Source organism: Ranitomeya imitator, chromosome 6 (assembly GCF_032444005.1).
Source record: "Ranitomeya imitator isolate aRanImi1 chromosome 6, aRanImi1.pri, whole genome shotgun sequence".
In the NCBI taxonomy this organism is placed as follows: Eukaryota; Metazoa; Chordata; class Amphibia; order Anura; family Dendrobatidae; genus Ranitomeya; species Ranitomeya imitator.
Window position 1 is genome coordinate 419,079,260 of NC_091287.1, and position 26,511 is coordinate 419,105,770.

At 43.3% G+C, this 26,511-nt stretch overlaps 1 protein-coding gene across 1 annotated transcript in view; it reads left to right on the forward strand.

Moving 5' to 3' along the window:
* Positions 1-26,511, forward strand: part of SPIDR (scaffold protein involved in DNA repair) — an 801,106-nt gene that overhangs the window by 681,665 nt on the left and 92,930 nt on the right. The window contains exon 11 of the mRNA XM_069731306.1: positions 15,988-16,149. Within this exon, the coding sequence (XP_069587407.1) occupies positions 15,988-16,149 (162 nt within the window). The remainder of the gene's footprint in view (positions 1-15,987; positions 16,150-26,511) is intronic.

A 26,511-nucleotide genomic window follows, 5' to 3' on the forward strand; every position in this document is an offset into this window, starting at 1 on the left:
CGTCGTGCGACGGTTGCGTCGGACCGTCGGCACCCGAAAACCGTTGCTTGTAACATTTTTGGGTGCGTCGTGTCCGCCATTTCCGACCGCGCATGCGCGGCCAGATCTCCGCCCCCTCCTCCCCGCAGCTCAGAATGGGGCAGCGGATGTGTTGAACCCCCCCAGCCCACTACGGTGTAGCAAGGGCTATGGAGCATCAGAATTATAAAAGAGACTTTCAGCTCACGAGTAGGGCATAGAGTGAGATGAATGGTTGCGGTGACATTGCTGAGAAAAGTTGCAAAATGGCGCTGGATATCGGAGAGCGTGTTAGTAGGTGAGTATATTAACACATTCACTATGCATTACAGGCACGTGCACACACATTTAATGAATAAAAAGCTTAATTGGAGTGCATCTTTGGGGAGTAAAACTTAACAAACACTCTAAACAATGGCATATGGATAAAAAAATAAATTTCATATATGAAACTTGGCTACTAAAATCACAGGGGTACAGGCATTTAAACATAATGATATGTTATTCATTTTTTTCATTTACCTGTTTAAACATACACATACAAGTAAAGCATATTGTCACATATGATAGAAATTAAGCAACATTGTGAATGTGTATCTTAGCAGAAGCATGACATTACAGTCTAGAGAATAAGACTTACCAGAAACATCTGCTTATTTTTTATAACATTCTTCTGCTGAGTGAAGCTTACATTTTATGCAGTGGTATATGGGCTCAATAGAAAGTCTATGGGCTTGTACACCGATTTGTGTGAGCATGCATGCAGGAGGTCAGTACCTCTGCTTCTATGACCGAGGGCATCTGAACAAGTCTTTTACCCAATGGATGTTATCTCCATCCTTTTGCAATGCATTGAAAATGAAGGTAGACTTCAACTGCACAGAATCCCAAACTACTAAATTATCCTGCTTATGATCTTCTGCTAGATCTTATTTTTACAAATGTGTAATGAGGCCTAAAGGCCCCATACACATGAGCCTCCTGTGATCTTAACGGGTTTGGCCGACAGTCTAAAGGTACCGTCACATTTAGCGACGCTGCAGCGATATAGACAACGATGTCGATCGCTGCAGCGTTGCTGTTTGGTCGCTGGAGAGCTGTCACACAGACAGCTCTCCAGCGACCAAAGATGCCGAAGTCCCCGGGTAACCAGGGTAAACATCGGGTTACTAAGCGCAGGGCCGCGCTTAGTAACCCAATGTTTACCCTGGTTACCATTGTAAATGTAAAAAAAACAAACACTACATACTTACATTCCGGTCTCTGGTCACGTCCCTCGCCTTCAGCTTCCCGCACTGACGGAGCGCTCACAGCGGCCCTGCGCTTAGTAACCCGATGTTTACCCTGGTTACCAGTGAAGACATCGCTGAATCGGCATCACACACGCCGATTCAGCGATGTCAGCAGGTGATCCAGTGACAAAATAAAGTCCTGGACTTTCCCCAGCGACCAACGATCTCCCAGCAGGGGCCTGATCGTTGGTCACTGTCACACATAACGATTTTGTTAACGATATCGTTGCTACGTCACAAAAAGCAACGATATCGTTAACGATATCGTTATGTGTGACGGTACCTTAATGTATATGGTAGCTTCTGACTCCCCAGTAGATGATGCCGGTGGAGATAAGGATCAGGCATGTACAAATTTGGTCTTCTGATTCACTTGTTCTCTAAGAAATAAATTACTGTCTTAAATTTCTGTCAGCGGCTTTCATAGAAGACATAGACGCACTTGGCAGAACAAACGCTCCTGTTGGGGGCGTGGGTGGTCGGGCAAGATAGCTTCCAACCAAACCATCGCTTGGCTAACAGCTGTCTATTGTGTATGAGGGCAACTGGATGTTTATATGCATATTCACTTGTAGGGTGAGGGGTTATTATCAGTTTGCCTCTACAATTCTATCCACCTTCTAGCATCTAAAAGCCATTTACCAGCACAGACAAGGACATTTACTAATAATAGCACATTGTATGGCAAATAGTAGAGAGAAGTTGGAAAGATTCTAACTAAATGTATTTAAAGCTCATAGCTCACATTTTAAACTTTTAAACTTTCGGGTTACTTAAGCGCAGGGCCGCACTTAGTAACCCGATGTTTACCCTGGTTACCAGTGTAAATGTAAAAAAAAAAAAAAAACACTACATACTTACATTCCGGTGTCTGTCGCGTCCCTTGGCGTTCTCCTTCCCTGCATTGTCAGCGCTGGCCAGCCGTAAAGCAGATTACAGCGGTGACGTCACCGCTGTGCTTTACGGCCAGCCGGCGCTCACAGTCAGTGCAGGAAAGCACAGCGCCGGGGGACAGACACCGGAATGTAAGTATGTAGTGTTTTTTTTTTTTTACATTAGCACTGGTAACCAGGGTAAACATCGGGTTACTAAGCGCGGCCCTGCGCTTAGTAACCCGATGTTTACCCTGGTTACCAGGGGACTTCGCATAGTTGGTCACTGGAGAGCTGTCTGTGTGACAGCTCTCCATCGACCACACAGCGACGCTGCAGCGATAGGGATCGTTGTCTAGATCGCTGCAGCGTCTCTAAATGTGACAGTACCTTTAGTCTCGGGAGTAACAGTTACAAACATTTGTAGCAATTTAGCAGAGGTTCAATGGTGTAATTATTAGGGTATGTTTCCACGGTCAGGAAACGATGCGTGTTTGACGCTGCATACAGCCGCAGCATCTAACACACAGTGTCCAGATGTTACAGCATAGTGGAGAGGATTTCCTAAACTCCGGACCAGGGAGTATACTGTTGGTTTATTTTATTTTTTTTTTCAGAAGATCGATGGCTTCGCTTGGATTACCAGTCTGCGTAGCCTTTCTGGCTATGAATTATAGGGGGACCCTACAGCATTTATTTTTTTTGGGGGGGGGTCCCCTATTTTAACCCTTTTACCTCAAGAGTAGTTTGCATGTTAATGACCGGGCCAATTTTTGCAATTCTGACCACTGTCCGTTTATGAGGTTATAACTCTGGAACACTTCAACGGATCCCGGTGATTCTGAAATTTTTTTCTCATGACATATTGTACTTCATGCTAGTGGTAAAATTTCCTTGACATTACTTGAGTTTATTTGTGAAAAAAAACAGAAATTTGGCGAAAATTTTGAACATTTCGCAATTTTCCAACTTTCATGCCCTTAAATCACAGAGATTTGTCACAAAAAATACTTAATAAGTAATATTTCCCACATGTCTACTTTACATCAGCACAATTTTGGAACCAAGGGTTAAAAGTTGACCAACAATTTCTCCTTTTTACAACACCATTCTTTTAGAGACCACATCACATTTGAAGTCACTTTGAGGGGTCTATATGATAGAAAATACCCAAAAGTGACACCATTCTAAAAACTGCACCCCTCAAGGTGTTCAAAACCACATACAAGAAGTTTATTAACCCTTCAGGTGTTTCACAGGAATTTTTGAAATGTTTAAAAAAAATGAACATTTAACTTTTTTTTCACAAAATTTAATTCAGCTCCAATTTGTTTTATTTTACCAAAGGTAACAGGAGAAATTGGACCACAAAAGTTGTTGTAAAAGTTATCCTGAGTACGCTGATACCCCATATGTTGGGGTAAACCACTGTTTGGGTGCATGGCAGAGCTCGGAAGGGAAAGAGCACCGTTTGACTTTTCAATGCAAAATTGACTGGAATTGAGATAGGACACCATGTCCCGTTTGGAGAGCCCCTGATGTGCCTAAACATTGAAACCTCCCACAAGTGACACCATATTGGAAGGTAGACCCCCTAAGGAACTTATCTAGATGTGTGGTGAGCACTTTGACCCACCGAGTGCTTCACAGAAGTTTATAATGCAGAGCCGTAAAAATTAAAAATCATATTTTTTCACAAAGATGATGTCGCCCCCATTTTTTTTTTTACCAAAGGTAACAGGAGAAATTGGACCCCAAAAGTTGTTGTACAATTTGTCCTGAGTACGCCGATACCTCATATGTGGGGGTAAACCACTGTTTGGGTGCATGGTAGAGCTCGGAAGGGAAGGAGCGCCATTTGACTTTTCAATGCAAAATTAGCTGGAATTGAGATAAGACGCCATTTCACGTTTGGAGAGACCCTGATGTGCCTAAACAATGGAAACCCCCCAAAAGTGACACCATTTTGGAAAGTAGACCCCCTAAGGAACTTATCTAGTTGTGTGGTGAGCACTTTGAACCCCCAAGTGCTTCACAGAAGTTTATAATGTAGAGCCGTAAAAATAAAAAATCTTATTTTTTTCACAAAAATGAATTTTTGCCCCCCAATTTTTTACTTTTCTAAGGGTAACAGGAGAAATTAGACCCCAAACGTCATTGTGCAATTTGTCATGTATACGCTGATACCCCATATGTGGGGGTAAACCATTGTTCGGGCGCATGGCAGAGCTCAGAATGGAAGAAGCGCCATTTGACTTTTCAATGCAAAATTGGCTGGAATTGATAGGACGCCATGTCTCGTTTGGAGAGCCTCTGATGTGCCTAAACAGTGGAAACCCCACAAACATGACACCATTTTGGAAAGTAGGCCCCCTAGGGAACTTAGCTAGATGTGTGGTGAGCACTTTGAATCCCCAAGTGCTTCACAGAAGTTTATTAAGTAGAGCCGTTCAAATTAAAAAAATCTTTTTTTTTCCACAGAAATGATCTTTTAGCCCCCAATTTTGTATTTTCCCAAGGGTATCTGGAGAAATTGGACCCCGAAAGTTGTTGTGCAATTTGTCCTGAGTACGCTGATACTCCATAGAGTCATGGCCAAAAGTATTGACACCCCTGCAATTCTGTCAGATAATACTAATTTTCTTCCTGAAAATGATTGCAAATACAAATTATTTGGTATTATCCTCATTTAATTTGTCTTAAATGACAAAACACAAAAGAGAATTAAGCAAAAAGCAAAACAATGATCATTTCACACAAAACTCCAAAAATGGGCCAGACAAAAGTATTGGCACCCTCAGCCTAATAATTGGTTGCACAACCTTTAGCCAAAATAACTGCGACCAACCGCTTCCGGTAACCATCAATGAGTTTCTTACAATGCTCTGCTGGAATTTTAGACCATTCTTCTTTGGCAAACTGCTCCAGGTTCCTGATATTTGAAGGGTGCCTTCTCCAAACTGCCATTTTTAGATCTCTCCACAGGTGTTCTATGGGATTCAGGTCTGGACTCATTGCTGGCCACCTGAGAAGTTTCCAGTGCTTTCTCCCAAACCATTTTCTAGTGCTTTTTGAAGTGTGTTTTGGGTCATTGTCCTGCTGGAAGACCCATGACCTCTGAAGGAGGCCCAGCTTTCTCACACTGGGCCCTACATTATGCTGCAAAATTTGTTGGTAGTCTTCAGACTTCATAATGCCATGCACACGGTCAAGCAGTCCCGTGCCAGAGGCAGCAAAGCAACCCCAAAACATCAGGGAACCTCTGCCATGTTTGACTGTAGGGACTGTGTTCTTTTCTTTGAATGCCTCTTTTTTTTCTCCTGTAAACTCTATGTTGATGCCTTTGCCCAAAAAGCTCTACTTTTGTCTCATCTGACCAGAGAACATTCTTCCAAAACGTTTTAGGCTTTTTCAGGTAAGTTTTGGCAAACTCCAGCCTGGCTTTTTTATGTCTCGGGGTAAGAAGTGGGGTCTTCCTGGGTCTCCTACCATACAGTCCCTTTTCATTCAGACGCCGACGGATAGTACAGGTTGACACTGTTGTACCCTCGGACTGCAGGGCAGCTTGAACTTGTTTGGATGTTAATCAAGGTTCTTTATCCAACATCCGCACAATCTTGCGTTAAAATCTCTTGTCAATTTTTCTTTTCCGTACACATCTAGGGAGGTTAGCCACAGTGCCATGGGCTTTAAACTTCTTGATGACACTGCGCACGGTAGACACAGGAACATTCAGGTCTTTGGAGATGGACTTGTAGCCTTGAGATTGCTCATGCTTCCTCACAATTTGGTTTCTCAAGTCCTCAGACAGTTTTTTTGGTCTTCTTTCTTTTCTCCATGCTCAATGTGGTACACACAAGCACACAGGACAGAGGTTGAGTCAACTTTAATCCATGTCAACTGGCTGCAAGTGTGATTTAGTTATTGCCAATACCTGTTAGGTGCCACAGGTAAGTTACAGGTGCTGTTATATACACAAATTAGAGAAGCATCACATGATTTTTCGAACAGTGCCAATACTTTTGTCCACCCCCTTTTTTTATGTTTGGTGTGGATTTATATCCAATTTGGCTTTAGGAAAATTCTTTTTGTGTTTTTTTTCATTTAAGACAAATTAAATGAAGATAATAATACCAAATAATTTGTGTTTGCAATCATTTTCAGGAAGAAAATGAGTATTATCTGACAGAATTGCAGGGGTGTGAATACTTTTGGCCATGACTGTATGTGGGAGAAAACTACTGTTTGGGCACATGGCAGAGCTTGAAAGGGAAGAAGTGGTGTTTTGGAACACAGACTTTGATGGAATGGTCTGTGGGCATCACGTTGCGTTTGCAGAGCCCCTGATGTACAGTAGAAACCCCCACAAGTGACCCAATATTGGAAACTAGACCCCCAAAAGAACTGTTCTAGATTGTGGTGATCACTTTGAACACCCACGTGTTTCACTAAAGTTTGTAACGCAGAGCCGTGAAAATAACAAAAAATTTTTTTCACAAAAATGATTTTTTAGCCCCCAGTTTGGTATTTTCTCATGGGTAACAGGAGAAATTGTTGGACCCCGAATGTTATTGTCCAATTTGTCCTGAGTACGCTGATACCCCATATGTGGGGGTGAACCACTGTTTGGGCGCACAGCAGAGCTCGAAAGGGAAGGAGCACCGTTTTACTTTTTCAACGCAGAATTGTATGGATTGAGATCAGACATCATGCTGCGTATGCTGAGCCCCTATTGTGCCTAAACAGTGGAAACTTCCCAATTCTAACTCCAACCTTAACCCCAACACACCCCTAAACCTAATCCCAACCCTAACCACACCCCTATCCCCAACACACCTCCAACCCAAATCCCAACCCTAACCGCACCCCTAACCCGAACACCCCTATTGCCATTCCCAACACACCCCTAACCCTAACAAACCCTAATCCCAACCCTAACCATACCCCTAACCCTGACACGCCCCTAACCCAACCGTAAACGTAATCCAAACCTTAACGCCCAACTCTAGCCCCAACCCTAACTTTAGCTCCAACCCTAACCTTAACTTTAGCCCCAACCCTAACCCTATCTTTAGCCCCCAACCCTAACCCTAATGGGAAAATGGAAATACATGCTTTTTTATTTTATTATTTTTCCCTAACTAAGGCGGTGATAATGGGGGGATTAATTTACTATTTATAGTGGGTTTTTATAGCAGGTTTTTATATTTGGCAGCTGTCACACACTAAAAGACGATTTTTATTACAAAAAATATTTTTTGCTTTACCACATTCTGAGAGCTATAATTTTTCCATATTTTGGTCCACAGAGTCATGTGAGGTCTTGTTTTTGCTGAACGAGTTGACATTTTTATTGGTATAATTTTCAGGCATATGACATTTTTTGATCGCTTTTTATTCCAATTTTTGTGAGGCAGAATGAACAAAAAACAGCAATTTGTGAATTTCCTTTGGGGGGGGCGTTGATACCGTTCCGCGTTTGGTAAAATTGATAAGGCAGTTTTATTCTTTGGGTCAGTACTATTGCAGCAATACCTCATTTATATCATTTTTTTATGTTTTGGTGCTGTTATACAATAACAACTTTTTTATAGAAAAAAATATTATTTTTGCATTGCTTTATTCTGAGGGCTGTAACCTTTATTTTTCCGCTGATGACGCTGTATGGCGTCCCCTTTTTTGCGGGACAAGATGACGTTTTCGGCGGTACAATGTTTATTTATATCCGTCTTGATGATGATAAAGCATTGTTTTTTGCCGAGTTTTATTTATTTGTTTATTTTTACGGTGTTCACTGAAGGGGTTAACTAGTGGGACAGTTTTATAGATCGGGTCGTTACGGATGTGATGATACTAAATACAGTATATACTCGAGTATCAGCCGACCCGAGTATAAGCCGACCACCCTAATTGTGCCACAAAAAACTGGGAAAACTTATTGACTCGAGTATAAGCCTAGGGTGGAAAATGCAGCAGCTACCGGTGAATTTCAAAAATAAAAATAGATGCTCCATACCGTTCATTATTGCCCCAAAGGAGGTTCCATATAAAGCTGTGCCATATATAATGCTCCATACCATTGATTATTGCCCCATAGATGATCCATATATAGCTGTGCCATATAGAATGCTCTGCACCGTTCATTATGGCCCCATAGATGCTCCATATAAAGCTGTGCCATATAGAATGCTCTGCACCGTTAATTATGGCCCCATAGATGCTCCATATAAAGCTGTGCTCCATATACAATGCTCTGCACCGTTCATTATGGCCCCATAGATGCTCCTTTATAAAGCTGTGCCATATATGCTCTGCACCGTTCATTATGGCCCCATAGATGCTCCTTATAAAGCTGTGCCATATATGCTCTGCACCGTTCATTATGGCCCCATAGATGCTCCTTATACAGCTGTGCCATATATGCTCTGCACCGTTCATTATGGCCCCATAGATGCTCCTTATAAAGCTGTGCCCCACATATAATGCTCTGCATCGTTCATTATGGCCCCATAGATGCTCCATATAAAGCTGTGCCATATATGCTCTGCACCGTTCATTATGGCCCCATAGATGCTCCTTATAAAGCTGTGCCATATATGCTCTGCACAGTTCATTATGGCCCCATAGATGCTCCTTATAAAGCTGTGCCATATATGCTCTGCACCGTTCAGTTTGGCCCCATAGATGCTGCACATAAATTTGCCATATATAACGCTGCTGCTGCAATAATAAAAAAAAAAAAAAACACACATACTCACCTCTCTTGCTTGCAGCTCCTCAGCGTCCCGTCCCGGTGTCTCTCCGCACTGACTGTTCACGCAGAGGGCGGCACGCACACTAGTACGTCATCGCGCCCTCTGGCCTGAACAGTCAGTGCAAGTGGACGGGAAGACGGAGCGGCGCCCGGCATGTGTAATGTAGACAGGTAAATATAAAATACTCACCTAGTCCCGGCGCTCCTGACGCTCCCCCTGCCTGTCACACTGTCTTCGGTTGCCGCAGCTCTTCCTCTGTCAGCGGCCACTGGCACCGCTCTTTAGAGGAATGAATATGCGGCTCCACCCCTATGGGAGTGGAGTCTATATTCATAAGTTTAATGAGCGGTCCCACGTGACCGCTGTACAGGGGAAGAGCTGCGGCACCCAAAGACAGTGTGACAGGCAGGGAGAGCGTCAGGACCGCCGGGACTAGGTGAGTATGCGACAATCCTCTCTCCCCCTCACCCGCCGACCTTGCCACAGACCGTGACTCGAGTATAAGCCGAGAGGGGCACTTTCAGCCCAAATTTTTGGGCTGAAAGTGCCCCTCTCGGCTTATACTCGAGTATATACGGTATGTGTATTTTTATTGTTTTTGTTTTTTTATTTACATAAAGAAATGTATTTATTGGAACAATATTTTTATTTTTTATTTATTTATATATTTAGGTTGGTTTTTTTTTACACCCATGTTTTTTTTTTACTTTGTCCCAGTGTGGGACATCATGGTAAATGCAATGCTATCTGACAGGCACTGCAGGAGGCTTGCCGGCGCCTGCTCTGAGCACGCGCTTGCAATCCACCTCCCTGCTGGACCCGGAAGGAGCCCCGAGGCCATTTTGGATCCAGTGCCTGCAGGGAGGAGGACAGAGGAGACACTCGGAGCGACGCGATCGCATTGCGTTGCTCCAAGGGTCTCAGGGAAGCACGCAGGGAGCCCCCTCCCTGCGCGATGCTTCCCTATGCCGCCGGAACGCTGCGATCATGTTCGCAGTGTTCCGGGGGTTAATGTGCCAGGAGCGGTCCATAGTACTGGATGCCAGCTGTGATAGTCAGCTGACACCCGGCCGTGATAGGCCGCGCTCCCCCTGTGAGTGCGGCTGATTGCGTTAGATGTACTATCCCGTCGGTGGTGATAAGGGCCCATACCACCTCGACGGGATAGTACGTCCAATGTCAGAAAGGGGTTAATAGACAGTAAAGGCTAAATGTACAGCTGCGGGCTGATATTCGTAACCTGGGAAGCTCCATGGGTATTGACCCCCTTCCTAGGCTACAAATAACGGTCCCCCAGTAGCTGGCTTTCCCCCTCTGGCGCAGAAAATTGAAATACATGCAGCCGCACACTCCGGTCCCGAGTGCCGGTGGCACTGCGGGTATTGAGGAGCGAGTCACATGCGAGTTTCTTGCAAGTGTGACCCTGGCCTAAAGCAGATTTTGTGTGTGTGTCTTTATTTAAGGTTGGGATTACATATGCGAGAAACTCAGACGAGCCTCGCATCTTAATACCCGGCCCTGTCGCAGTCACTCCGGAGCGGAGCGTGCGGCTGCGTAGACATTAATATCAGAGACTCGTCCGAGTTTCTCGCATGTGTGATTCCAGCCTATCTCTTTATGTACCATTTTATTATGTTTATTACTAAACATCGGGCTTGGTATTATCTATATATCTATCTATCTATCTATCTATCTATCTATCTATCTATCTAATTTCATCTCGATAAATCTGTTATCAATCGATATATCTATCTATTCTCTATCGATAGATGTATCTATCGATAGATATGTCGATAGATGGATAGTAGATAGATATATCAATAGATACGGTAGATTGATAGATAGCTTGATAGATAGATAATAGATAGATACAATAGATACGATACATAGGAGATGGTTAAATTTGGGATAGATAGACAAATAGATAGATAGCTACGATAGATATGATAGATATAGCTATAGATAGGTGATAAATAGGTAATAGATACGGTAGATATAGCGATAGATATAGCTATAGATAGATCTATCTATAGCTATATCTATCATTTATCTATTATCTATCTATTATCTATCTATAGATGTATCTATAGATCTATAATCTATCATCTATCGGTGTGTGTAAACATTATTCATCAATGGAGTATGTAAAAGAAGAGGTTGGACAAGGAAATTACATCACAATTCTTTTTTTTTTTTGTATATCTTTATTTACCTTACAAAAACACACACAAATTGGCATGAGAAATGCGAATGTACGCAGTGTCCAACCCGCAGTGTTTACTGACCATGGGATCATATCCGAATATATCTGCAAACAGGAAATCGCTTATTTTTTTCCTTCCCAGAAGCCAACTTTAATTTAGCTTTATTTAAAGTGACAAAAAATGCATACAGTGAAAAAAACACATAAAAAATGCATGCAGAAAAAACGCATAAAAAACGCAGGTGACTTCAGATGCAGAGTTAGTGCAGATTTTAGGCTAGTTTTACACTATTGTTCAGCAGAGCTGTGGATGGCAGCCTTCTTCCTCCGTTAATCCCCTCCCACTGCTGCACCTCCAGCTCCACCTACGTCGGCATGCGTCCTGCATACCCTATCTTTACCATTAGGTATGCAGGCCACGCGGATGTATGCGGATGCCTCCACATGCGTCGTTGCCGCGTTGACTGCTACAAAATGCAACATGTTGCGTTCAACGCAGTTCAGCGCAGTGTCAAAACGTCGCATGCGGAGGCATCCGCATGGCAGAGCTGAAGGAAGAGGTGTGGCAGTGGGCGGGGCTTAGCGGAGGAAGAAGGCAGCCATCCGCAGCTCTGCCAAACGCTAGCGTGAAGCTAGTCTTACCTGCGTCAAATCCTGAACAAATACTGAGCCATTTATGACCGTGGAAACATACCCTTACAGCAGTGTTCCCCAACTCCAGTCCTCAAGAGCCACCAACAGGTCATGTTTTCAGGATTTCCTTAGCATTGCACAGGTGATTGAATGCTTGCCTGTCCAGGTGATGCACTTATCACCTGTGCAATACTAAGGAACTCCTGAAAACATGACCTGTTGGGGAACACTGCCTTACAGAGTTTTGTGATCTTCCAAACATTGTTGTAAGCATATTGCTAAGCCTGTGACTGTTCTCTGCCTTTTTTTTTGTATATGGACCACAAAATCATATGGTAAGAAAGTCACAAGTGTGATTTTTTTTTTCTTGCAATCCTTCCTGTGCTCTTCTTACCCACAATAGTAGTGTGTAATATTACTGTATTTGCTAGTTATATATTGTAGTAGAACTAGGGTAGTGGTTGAATGCTTTTATTTACACTATCTTAAATGTCCCAGTTATCTTTTATTCATAGTATTTATTTGTGGGAACCTATTTCTGAATATCCTACTGATCATGATGAACTAGTCTCTAAACAAAGATTAAGGCATGCCCAATAGGAAAGACTAGATATGTGGATGTTGACAGTGAATAATTAGAAAAGGTGACAAGTGCTTCATTACTTTCATGACCCATTATCCCCTATACTGTAAAAATCCCCTAATAAAAATATTTTTGAAGAAAAGGTGACAAGTGGAAACATTGATAACTGGAAACTTGGGCAGCGTGAAGGGGTTGTCCGGTCTAAAATGAAAAGTCTGCAGTCACAACTCCTTTAACCCCTTAATGCCCAATGACTAATATATCCATCATAGTATGCCTCCCCCTCTTGGATGCAGGCTCCGGGACTTAGCCCACATCTTTTCTGGCGCATGACAGCTGATCTAATCAGCTTTTCTGCCACATAACAGCCGCAGGTGGAATCGCAATCCACCCATGGCTATTAACCTGTTAAATGCCGCTGTTAAACTCCGATGGTGGCATTTATCATGGCCACGCAGGAAGCATGTCTTAGCTCCGCCCCTCACACTACCGCAGGTCGCCGATGGGTTGGCATGACAACTTGGGGTCTGCATGAGACCCCAGTTGTTGTCATTGCCGGATCGCTGTGAGCGTTTTTCTTATAGCCATGCTATGTGTATCACAAGAGATTAGATGATAGCAGCTTATAGTCTCCTAATGAGACTATTTAACCCCTTCATGACCTTGGGATTTTTCGTTTTTCCGTGTTGGTTTTTCACTCCCCTCCTTCCCAGAGCGATAACTTTTTTATTTTTCCGTCAATTTGGCCATGTGAGGGCTTATTTTTTGCAGGACGAGTTGTACTTTTGAACGACATCGTTGGTTTTAGCATGTCGTGTACTAGAAAACGGGAAAAAAATTCCAAGTGCGGTGAAATTGCAAAAAAAGTGCAATCCCACACTTGTTTTTTTGTTTGGCTTTTTTGCTAGGTTCACTAAATGCTAAAACTGACCTGCCATTATGATTCTCCAGGTCAGTACGAGTTCATAGACACCTAACATGTCTAGGTTATTTTTTATCTAAGTGGTGAATTCCCAAACTTTGCTAAAACAAAAAAAAATTGCGCCATTTTCCGATACCCGTAGTGTCTCCATTTTTTGTGATCTGGGGTCGGTTGAGGGCTTTTTTTTGCGTGCCGAGATGACGTTTTTAATGATAGCATTTCGGTGCAAATACTTTCTTTTGATCGCCCGTTATTGCATTTCAATGCAGTGTCGCGGCGACCAAAAAAACGTAATTCTGGCGTTTTGAATTTTTTTCCCGCTACGCCGTTTAGCGATCAGGTGAATGCTTTTTTTTAGTTGATAGATCGGGCGATTCTGAGCGCGGCGATACCAAATATGCGTAGATTTTATATTTTTTTTTATTGATCTGCTGATCGCTGCTATGTAGCAGAAATGCAGGTGTGCTGTGAGCGCCGACCACAGGGTGGCGCTCACAGCCACCGGCGATCAGTAACCATAGAGGTCTCAAGGACCTCTATGGTTACAATGGAGACACATCGCCGACCCCGATCATGTGACAGGGGTCGGCGATGACGTCATTTCCGGCCGCCCGGCCGGATGCGGTAGTTAAATGCCGCTGTCTGCGTTTGACAGCGGCATTTAACTAGTTAATAGGTGCGGGCAGATCGCGATTCTGCCCGCGCCTATTACGGGCACATGTCGGCTGTTCAAAACAGCTGACATGTCCCGGCTTTGGTGCGGGCTCACCGCGGAGCCCTGCATCAAAGCAGGGGATCTGACCTCGAACGTACTATTTCGTCCGAGGTCAGATAGGGGTTAAGCAAGTAAAAAGTAGGGGGAAAAAGTTTTTAAGAATATTACAAAAATTAAAAATATACAGCTCTGACAAAAATTAAGAGACCACCACATGAAAACCCTGTCATGGCCAGCCCAATCTCCAGACCTGAACCCCATTGAAAACCTCTGTAATGTAATTAAGAGGAAGATGGATAGTCACAAGCCATCAAACAAAGAAGGAATGCTTACATTTCTGCGCCAGAAGCAGTGTGAAAACTGGTGGAAAGCATGCCAAGACCCATGAAAGCTATGATTAAAAATCAAGAGTATTCCACAAAATATTGATTTCTGAACTCTTCCTGAGTTAAAACATTAGTATTGTTGTTTCTAAATGATTATGAACTTGTTTTCTTTGCATTATTTGAGGTCTGAAAGCACTGGGGGTTTTTAATTTTGACCATTCTTCTTTGTCAGAAAAAAAATAAAAAATTTATTATCTGGAAATTTGGAGACATGTTATCAGAAGTTTATAAAATTTACATTTTACGCAAAAATATACATATAAAGAGAAACTGAACATTTTGCAGTGGTCTCTTAATTTTTACCAGAGCTGTATAAAAGTTCAAATGACCCCCCTTACAAAAAAAACAAACAAATACAAATATAAAAAATACACATATTTGGTACCGCCGTGTTCAGAAACGCCCAATCTATAAAAATATAAATAAATTAATCTGATAGGTAAATGGCATAACGAGAAAGAAATCAAACCGCTAGAATTATGTGGGTTTTTTATTGCTGCAAAATTGCAATGAAATTCAATAACAAGCGATAAAAAAAATTGTATGTACCCCAAAATTGTATCAATAAAAACGTCAGCACGGTGAACAAAAAATAAGCTCTCACCCAGTCCAAGATTCCGAAAAATGGATACACTACGGGTCTTGGAAAATGGCGACATTTATTTACCGTATTTATTTTTACAAACCTAGGATTTTTTTTTTACCACTTAAATTAAAAAAGAACCTAGACATGTTTGGTAACTACGAACTAGTAAGGATCTGGAGAATCGTAATAGCAGGCCACTTTGAGAATTTAGTGAGCATGTTGAAAACAAAAAACAATTGTGGAATTGCACTTCTTTTTTTGCAATATCACTGCACTCACTTAGATTTTTTTGCCATTTTCAAGTACACGATATGGGAAAATCAATGGTGCCATTCAAAAGAACATCTCGTCCCACAAAATAACAAGCCTTCCTAAGGCCATATTGACTGAAAAATAACAGTTATGGCTCTGGAAAGAAGTAGAACAAAAAACGGAAATGTAAAAATGGAAATACTCATGGTCCTTAAGAGGTTAGACTACCCAAGTTGCAAGTTATCAATTTTTCCACTAAACATTAACTATCAACATCCACATACCTAGTCTTTCTTATTGGGCGTACCTGCAGCTGTATTTAGAGGCTAGTTCATGATGATCAGTAGAGCAAGACTTTTGGATCCCCCTAATGCCGGTTTCTTAGCCTGGAAGGGCAGTGATGTATGTAATATGCATGCACCCAGGTAGAAGCAGACCAGCGGGTGTGGCCTCACACCATACAGGTGTCAATATTGAACTAGGCTGCGCTCACTGGACGGTCACACCCACTAGACGGCTTCTGCCAGGGAGCAGGCATATCGCATACATCACCACCATTCCCGACTCCGAAACCAGTGAATCCATGCAGCACACAATACCTGCACTGAGTGTATTGAAAAGTCTGCAGTCACACAAAGTGACTGCAGACTTCTCAGTTGAGAGCGGACAACCCCTGTAAGGTTGTCTTTTACATGTCATGTGTTAACTAATCGTTTAATTTTTAAATTCTTTATTATGCAGCCAACTTTCAAAGTTTCCTTGTTTTGCAGAATGGGTTTTCTCATCCAAGATGCATATGGGCTGTTCAGCGAGCTCCAAGTTCAATTTGTGAACACTTCTATTGAAGACATGAGGCAATACTGCCAAACATTGGAAGGCAAAGCATGCCGTCTCTTAGGAATAAAGGTCTTGCAGAGAATCACACGTGGAAGGTCTGAATGTCTTTCTAACAACATAAAAAAACATAGATGATTTTTTTTGTCAGATTTATTTGAAATGCTTTGCTTTAATCATGTTGTATCCTGAGTCACAGCGGTTTTTGTCATTTGTTGAATTTGCAGCATTAAGAGGTCACATTTACTGGAATCAAAAGCTTTTGAAATGAAAAACATTTTAACTGGGAAAGTTACATGTTAACATAGGACCCTTTTGTATATCACCTTCATAATTCTTGCTTCCATTGAATTTGAGAGTTTTTGGATAGAAACTGCTTGAATTTCTTTGTATGTCAGAATATCCTCCCAGAGCTGCTGTTTTGATGTGAAATGCCTCCCACCCTCATAGATCTTTTGCTTGAGGATACTCCCAAGGTTCTCAATAGGGTTGATGTCAGGGGAGGATGAGTTTCTCTATTTAATTTATGCCCATAGCGGCCAATGACTCAGAGGAATTTTTTACTGCCTGAGATGACCCATTGTCGTGCATGAAGATTATTTTGCTACTGCTGGCACTATTCTTTTTGCACCATGGAAGAAAGTGGTAGGTCAGAAACTCTATATACTTTGTTGTGGTCATTTTCACACTTTCAGGGACCCTAAAGTGGCCTACCAGCTCTCTATATTTCCAGTCCTAAACGTGACTCCCGCACCTCCTCCCTGATGTTACAGTTTTGTTAGGACAAGGTGGAAATCCACCAACCTGTTATGATACGGTGGTCTAGGAGCAACATGGAATGAGCTCTGAAGGAAGTGGTAACTGTACTGACCGCAGTCCCTAAGCTCAACACAACACTAGAAGTAGCCATGGAATGCTCCTAACTCTCCCTAGGCATCTCGTCACAGCCTAAGAGCTAACTACCCCTAAAGATAGAAGCAGGAAAGCTATCTTGCCTCAGAGAAAATCCCCAAAGGATAGATTAGCCGCCCACAAATAATCACTGTGAGTGGAGAGGGAAAAGACATACACAGAATGAAACCAGGATGAGCACAGGAGGCCAGTCTAGCTTGTTAGATAGGACAGGATGGAATACTGTGCGGTCAGTATAAAACACTGCAAAAATCCACGCAGAGTTTACAAAAAATCTCCACACCTGACTAAAGGTGTGGTGGGCAAATCTGCCTCCCAGAGCTTCCAGCAAGACAGAATTAATTCACACTGATAAGCTGGACAAACATAGAAAGCACAGAATGGATAAGTCCACAATCTATGGATAGAAAAGGGCAAGTAAAAACTTAGCTTAGCTGAACTGGTCAGGATAACCGGGAACTCCAAAGAGATGTGAATCCAACCAGGAACCATTTACAAGTGAACCTGGCTGAAGATAGAGCCAGACTTAAATAGCCGAGCAGAAGAGATGATAAGTGGAGGCAGCTGAAGACCGCTAACTCCAAGGAGCAGCCATACCACTAGAAACCACAAGAGGGAGCCCAACAGCAGATCTCACAAAAGTGCCACTTACAACCACCGGAGGGAGCCCAAGAGCGGAATTCACAACAGTACCCCTTTCCTTGAGGAGGGGTCACCGAACCCTCACCAGAGCCCCCAGGCCGATCAGGACGAGCCAAGTGAAAAGCACGAACCAAATTGGTGGCATGGACATCGGAGGCAACAACCCAAGAATTATCCTCCTGGCCATAACCCTTCTACTTGACAAGATACTGAAGCCTCCGCCTCGAAAAACGAGAATCCAAAATCTTCTGAACCTCATATTCCAACTCTCCCTCAACCAACACCGGGGCAGGAGGGTCAACCGAGGGAACAACGGGCACCACATATCTCCGCAGCAAAGATCTATGGAAAACATTATGAATGGCAAAAGAAGCAGGAAGAGCCAAACGTAAAGACACCGGATTAATAATTTCAGAAATTTTATAAGGACCAATAAACCGAGGCTTAAACTTAGGAGAAGAAACCTTCATAGGAACATGACGAGAAGACATAGTAACATAGCAACATAGTTAGTAAGGCCGAAAAAAGACATTTGTCCATCCAGTTCAGCCTATATTCCATCATAATAAATCCCCAGATCTACGTCCTTCTACAGAACCTAATAATTGTATGATACAATATTGTTCTGCTCCAGGAAGACATCCAGGCCTCTCTTGAACCCCTCGACTGAGTTCGCCATCACCACCTCCTCAGGCAAGCAATTCCAGATTCTCACCGCCCTATCAGTAAAGAATCCTCTTCTATGTTGGTGGAAAAACCTTCTCTCCTCCAGACGCAAAGAATGCCCCCTTGTGCCCGCCACCTTCCTTGGTAGCCCGTCACCTTCCTTGGTGCCCAACCAAACCAAATCCCCCACACGAAGCCGGGGACCAACACACCGACGGCGTTTGGCAAAACGTTGAGCCCTTTCCTGAGACAACGTCAAATTGTCCACCACATGAGTCCAAATCTGTTGCAGCCTGTCCACCACAGAATCAACACCAGGGCAATCAAAAGTCTCAACCTGCCCAGAAGAAAAACGAGGATTAAAACCAAAATTACAAAAGAAAGGTGAAACCAAGGTAGCCGAACTAGCCCGATTATTAAGGGCAAACTCGACCAACGGCAAGAAAGACACCCAATCATCCTGATCAGCAGACACAATTATCTCAAATAGGTCTCCAAGGTCTAATTAGTTCGCTCAGCTTGGCCATTAGTCTGAGGATGAAACGCCGAAGAAAAAGACAAATCAATGCCCATCCTAGCACAGAAGGCCCGCCAAAATCTAGAGACAAACTGAGAACCTCTGTCAGACACAATATTCTCCGGAATGCCATGCAAACGAACCACATGCTGAAAAAATAATGGAACCAGATCTGAGGAGGAAGGCAACTTAGGCAAAGGTACCAGATGGACCATTTTAGAGAACCGGTCACAAACAACCCAGATAACAGACATCTTCTGGGAAACAGGAAGATCCAAAATAAAATCCATGGAAATATGCGTCCAGGGCCTCTCAGGGACCGGCAAAGGCAAAAGCAACCCGCTAGCGCGGGAACAGCAAGGCTTGGCCCGGGCGCAAGTCCCACAGGACTGCACAAAAGCACGCACATCGCACGACAAGGAAGGCCACCAAAAGGACCTAGCAACCAAATCTCTGGTAACAAAAATCCCAGGATGCCCAGCCAACACTGAACAATGAACCTCAGAAATTTCCTTTCTTGTCCATCTATCAGGAACAAACAGCTTACCCACTGGACAACGGTCAGGCCTATGAGCCTGAAATTCCTGAAGCACCCGCCGCAAATCAGGGGAGATAGCAGAAAGAATCACCCCCTCCTTAAGAATGCCAACCGGCTCAAGGACTCCAGGAGAATCAGGCGAAAAACTCCTAGAGAGGGCATCAGCCTTATCATTCTTAGATCCCGGAAGATACAAGACCACAAAATCAAAATGGGAGAAAAACAGGGACCATCGAGCCTGTCTAGGATTCAGCCGCTTGGCCGACTCGAGGTAAATCAGATTCTTATGATCGGTCAGGACCACAACACGGTGTTTAGCTCCCTCAAGCCAATGTCGCCACTCCTCAAACGCCCACTTCATAGCCAACAACTCCCGATTGCCGACATCATAATTGCGTTCCGCAGGCGAAAACTTTCTGGAAAAAAAAAGCACACGGTTTCATCAAAGAACCATCAGACTCCCTCTGAGACAAAACGGCCCCTGCCCCAATCTCAGAAGCGTCGACCTCAACCTGAAAAGGAAGAGAAACATCCGGTTGACGCAACACAGGGGCAGAAGTAAATCGGCGTTTAAGCTCCTGAAAGGCCTCAACAGCCTCAGAGGACCAATTCGTCACATCATCGCCTTTCTTCGTCAAATCAGTAAGGGGCTTAACCACACTGGAAAAGTTGGCAATGAAACGGCGATAGATATTAGCAAAACCCAAAAATTTTTGAAGACCCTTCACAGATGTGGGTTGGATCCAGTCATGAATAGCTTGGACCTTAACAGGATCCATTTCTATAGACGAGGGAGAAAAAATAAAACCCAAAAAAGAGACCTTCTGAACTCCGAATAGGCACTTAGACCCCTTCACAAATAAAGCATTATCACGAAAAATCTGGAACACCATCCTGACCTGCTTCACATGAGACTCCCAATCATCGGAAAAAATCAAAATATCATCCAAATATACGACCATGAATTTATCAAGATAATTGCGGAAAATATCATGCATGAAAGACTGGAACACAGATGGAGCATTAGAGAGCCCAAATGGCATCACAAGGTATTCAAAATGGCCTTCGGGCGTATTAAATGCAGTTTTCCATTCGTCACCCTGTTTAATACGAACAAGATTATATGCCCCTCGGAGGTCAATCTTAGTAAACCAACTAGCCCCCTTAATCTGAGCAAACAAATCAGTAAGCAAAGGCAAGGGGTATTGGAATTTGACCGTGATCTTATTAAGAAGACGATAATCAATACAGGGTCTCAAGGAGCCATCCTTCTTAGCAACAAAAAAAGAAACCCGCTCCCAATGGTGACGAAGAGGCCCGAATATGCCCTTTCTCCAAAGATTCCTTAACATAGCTCCGCATGGCGGCATGCTCTGGCACAGACAGATTGAAAAGTCGGCCCTTAGGGAACTTACAACCAGGAATCAAGTTAATAGCACAATCACAGTCCCTGTGCGGAGGAAGGGAACTGGACTTGGGCTCATCAAATACATCCTGGAAATCCGGCAAAAACTCAGGAACCTCAGAATAGGGGGAAGAGGAAATTGACATCAAAGGAACGTCACTATGTACTCCTCGACAACCCCAACTAGTCACCGACTTAGTTTTCCAATCCAGCACCTGATTATGTTCCTGTAACCATGGAAATCCCAGTACAACAACATCATGCAGGTTATGCAACATCAGAAAACGGCAATCTTCCTGATGTGCAGGAGTCATGTACATAGTCATCTGTGTCCAGTACTGAGGTTTATCCTTGGCCAAGGGTGTAGCATCAATGCCCCTCAAAGGAATAGGGCTCTGCAAAGGCTGCAAGGAAAAACCACAGCGCCTGGAGAATTCTAAGTCCATTAAGTTCAGGGCAGCGCCTGAATCCACAAATGCCATGACAGAAAAGGATGACAATGAGCAAATCAGGGTCACAGATAAGAGAAATTTAGGCTGTATAGTACTAATGGTAACAGACCTGGCGACTCTCTTAGTATGCTTAGGGCAATCAGAGATAACATGAGCCGAATCACCACAGTAAAAACACAGCCTATTCTGACGTCTGAATTCCTGCCGTTCTATTCTAGTCAAAATCCTATCACATTGCATAGGTTCAGGACTTTGCTCAGGATACTGCCATATGGTGCACAGCTTTGCGCTCGCGCAGACGCCGATCAATCTGAATGGCTAGAGACATAGATTCGCTCAAACCGGCAGGCGTAGGAAAGCCCACCATAACATCTTTAAGGGTTTCAGAAAGACCTTTTCTGAAAATAGCAGCCAGAGCCTCTTCATTCCATTTAGTGAGCACAGACCATTTTCTAAATTTCTGGCAGTATAACTCTGCTGCTTCCTGACCTTGACACAAGGCCAACAGGGTTTTTTCCGCATGATCCACAGAATTAGGTTCGTCATACAATAATCCGAGCGCTTGAAAAAATGCATCTACATTCAATAATGCCGGATCCCCTGTTTCAAGAGAAAAAGCCCAGTCTTGAGGGTCACCACGCAGCAAGGATATGATGATTTTTACTTGCTGAATGGGATCACCAGAAGAACGGGGTTTCAAAGCAAAAAACAATTTGCAGTTATTTTTAAAGTTCAAAAACTTGGATCTGTCCCCAAAAAACAAATCAGGAGTAGGAATTCTGGGCTCTAAAGCCGGAGTGTGGACAACATAGTCCTGGATACTCTGTACTCTTGCAGCAAGTTGATCCACATGAGAAACCAAACCCTGAACATCCATGCCAAAGCATATATCCTGAACCACCCAGATATCAAGAGGAAAAGAAAAAAAAAAGACAAACTAGAGCACAGAAAAAAAAATGGTTCAGAACTTTCTTTTCCTTCTTTTGAGATGCATTTAATTCATTTTTGGCCACTTGTACTGTTATGATACGGTGGTCTAGGAGCAACATGGAATGAGCTCTGAAGGAAGTGGTAACTGTACTGACCGCAGTCCCTAAGCTCAACACAACACTAGAAGTAGCCATGGAATGCTCCTAACTCTCCCTAGGCATCTCGTCACAGCCTAAGAGCTAACTACCCCTAAAGATAGAAGCAGGAAAGCTATCTTGCCTCAGAGAAAATCCCCAAAGGATAGATTAGCCCCCCACAAATAATCACTGTGAGTGGAGAGGGAAAAGACATACACAGAATGAAACCAGGATGAGCACAGGAGGCCAGTCTAGCTAAATAGATAGGACAGGATGGAATACTGTGCGGTCAGTATAAAACACTACAAAAATCCACGCAGAGTTTACAAAAAATCTCCACACCTGACTAAAGGTGTGGAGGGCAAATCTGCCTCCCAGAGCTTCCAGCAAGACAGAATTAATTCACACTGATAAGCTGGACAAACATAGAAAGCACAGAATGGATAAGTCCACAATCTATGGATAGAAAAGGGCAAGCAAAAACTTAGCTTAGCTGAACTGGTCAGGATAACAGGGAACTCCAAAGAGATGTGAATCCAACCAGGAACCATTTACAAGTGGCCCTGGCTGAAGATAGAGCCAGTCTTAAATAGCCGAGCAGAAGAGACGATAAGTGGAGGCAGCTGAAGACAGCTAACTCCAAGGAGCAGCCATACCACTAGAAACCACAAGAGGGAGCCCAAGAGCAGAACTCACAAAAGTGCCACTTACAACCACCGGAGGGAGCCCAAGAGCGGAATTCACAACACCAACCATCCTCTACTCCATTCATCTGGCCCATCCAGTGGTGCACAGCACTCATTAGTAAACAAAACTGTTTAAAAAATTAGTTTAGTCTTCATGTATGTCTGGGCTCACTGAACTGTTTCTCCTTGTTAGCACTGTCTATGGATGGCCGAATAGTAGGTTTATGCACAACAAGAAGTGTCTGGAGGAAATCTACTCTTTGAGATGCACGGGACCCCAGAGGCACCAGCCACTTGAAATATACGATTGCTGCTTTGTAATGGAATTTTAGCAGCTGTTGTCTGAACCCGAAGAATTTGTTTGGCAGAAACCTTCCTCATTATGCCTGTATCTGCACCATCCTGTCTGTTCTCTGTATCAGCCACAAATCTCTTCACAGTACGATGATCATGCTTAAATTTTTGAGAAATATCTAATGTTTTCATATCTTGTCCAAGCCATAGCAGCATTGTACGCAAACTACCCTGGTATGCATGGCCCCCTCATCCCTATCCTGGTATGCATGCCTCCCTTGTCCCTACCCTGGTATGCATTGCCCCCTCATCACTATCCTGGTATACATAGCCTCCTCATCCCTATCCTGGTATACATGGCCTCATCATTCCTATCCTGATATGCATAGCCTCCTCATCCCTATCCTGGTATGCATTGTCTTTTCATCCCTTTCCTGGTATGCATGGCCTCCATCTCCATCCTGGTATGAATAGCCTCCTCATCCCTATCCTGGTATGCATGGCCCCTCATCCCTATCCTGGTATGCATGCCGCCCTCATCACTATCCTGGTATGCATGGCCCCCTCATCACTATCCTGGTATGCATGGCCCCCTCATCCCTAGCCTGGTGTGCATGACACACTCATCCACATAGCTGGGACTATGTGCGTGGAGAGCAGTGAATATTCATTGCTCTTTAATAGCGGGCACAGAAGGTACATTTGTACTATAAGATGCACCCCCCCATTTTCCTACACATTTTGGAGGAAAAAAAGTGCGTCTTATGGTCCGAAAAATATGGTATTCTATGATAATTTGCTCTCTGAGAGTCTAATAACGCTCCTTCGTTCCCGAGTTTTGCTGTGTGGCTAAGAAGTACTCTACAGACACATGTGGGGTATTGCCACATTCAGCTGAAATTGTGTCACACATTTTGGTGTAATTTTTACCCATTTCCCCTCATGAAAATATAAAATCTTTGTCTAAAACAATTTTTGTTGTGCTAAAAATGTTATTATTCTTTCTTTACCTGCCAATGGTATAAATTTCAGTGAGGCAAATGTCAATGTAAGATGCCCAAGCGAGGTAGCCATGGGCGAGCTTAGGTCCCCACTCGCTTTGGCATCCTACAGTAAAGGGGTGTCTCAGTCCTGTTGTGCTTTCCACTTACTTCTGGTTGGCAGGCCTCTTTTGGGTCCAGGAATCCCTCTTTTGTAACCAGAGCAGCAAACAATCCAGGAGACACGTGGTTTATAAAAAACAAACTTTTACTTAGAGAATGGAAATCTGAACAGTATTTTCAAGAAGGTTTAACGGATAAGACCCCAGGGTTGCCATCTTTCCCACAGGTACTGGATACAAGTTTGGCCCTAGTTCATGGGATAGGTGGCATATCCCCCTTTCTGGCTTTCTTTGCTCTTGGGGATCTTCCTCACAGCTAGCAGTATTTCAGGATTGCGAAACCTTCCGCCCCATGAGGTCTGAGTCCATCCTTTCATCTAGTTTTGCAAGCCGAGTATGCCCCTGCTCAAATCCCCCCACCCCCGGTCCATCTAGAGGTTGCCCTTGGCCATTAGACGGCATCACACGGAAGGTAATTATGGCAATCTGTTGTCCTGAATTTTGAGCTCACGTCATCCCTAACAGCCCACTATTCCTGCCGCATATGCACTCCTGCCCTCGCGTTAACTGAACTGTCACTTCCTGCCTCTGTCTCTAACACTCAATTCCCCCTCTTATCTGGGCTGTCCCAGCTAACTGCAGCCCCATGGGGTATTCTAGCTGTATCACATACAGTACAAGTACAATAAAACACATTTAACCCTTAGGGGTCTGGAAGCAGTCCATAAGCTTCCACCACCGTTACATTAACATGTTCATTGCCCACCTGGATGAATTCACTGAGAAGTGTAGTTTGTAAAATGGGGTCATTTATAGGGGGTTCTGCTTTTCTGGCACCTCAAGGATTCTTCTTGTGAATTTTGTCACCCGCAAACCAAAACAGCAAAATTTGTACCATATGGTGCTCCTTCCCTTTTGAGCTTTCCACTGTGCCTGAGAAGTATTTGCCGATTACATGTAGTGTATTGTTGCACTCAGGAAAAAATGGACCTCACAATTTGTTGTGCAATTTCTTCTATTAGCTCTCATAAAAATAAAAAATGTGGGGCTAAAACAACATTTTAGCGTAAAAAATGTAATAATTCTTTATTCACCTGCCAATGGTTTAAAATTATGTGAGGCACATGTACTGTCAACATGCTCACTGCACCCCTAGATGAATGAATTTATTGGTGAATGTATTTTCTAAAATGGGGTCACTTATCAAGGTTTCGCTGTTCTGGCACCTCAGGGGCTCTGCCAATGTGATATGGCACCCTCAAACCTTTCCAACAAAATCTGAAAACCATTATGGCACTTAATCCCATCTGAGCTTTGCATTGTGCCTGACAAATACTTTTCGACCACATTCCAATTATTGGCGTACTTGGGAGAAACGGTGTAACACTTTGTATAGTTCATTTTGTCCTTTTATTCTTTTTTAAAATTAAAATATTGGGGCCTGCAAAAGCAACATTTTAGTGTAAAAATGGTAATTTTCCAATGTTCTACAATTCTATGAATTGCCTGAAGGTTAAAAATGCTCATTACACACTCCTAGATGAATTTCTTGAGAAGTGTTGTTTCCAAAATGGGGATTTCTGCTGTTTTGGCATTTCAGGGGCTTTTCAAATGTAACATGGCATCCGCAATCTATTCCAGCCAAAATTGTGCTGCAGAATTCAATTTGCACTCCATCCTTGCCGTGTTCCCAAGCAGTAGTTTTCCACCACATATTTGACATCGGTGTACTCAGGAAAAATTGCACAACAAGATATAAGATCTATTTCTCCTGTTACCCTTGTGAAAATGTATAATTTGCACAAAATATGTTTCTCATTTTCACGGCTTAATGTTACAAAATTCTGCAAAGCACCTGCGGGTTCAAGATGCTCACCACACCTCTATATTAGTTCTTTGAAGGGTATAGTTTCCAAATTGGGGTCACTTGTTGGGAGTTTCCACTATTTAGACACATCAGTTGCTCTCCAAACGCCAGATGGCATCTGTTATCTATTCCAGACCATTTTGCAGTCCAAGCCCTGCTCTGCACCCAAACAGTAGTTTTCCTCCACATATGGGATATCTGCGTACTCAGGAGAAATCTTCCAACAAATTGTACAATCCATTTTGTCCTGTTACTCTTGTGAAGCTGCAAAATTTGGGGCTAAAGCAACATTTTGTTGGGGAAAAATACTTA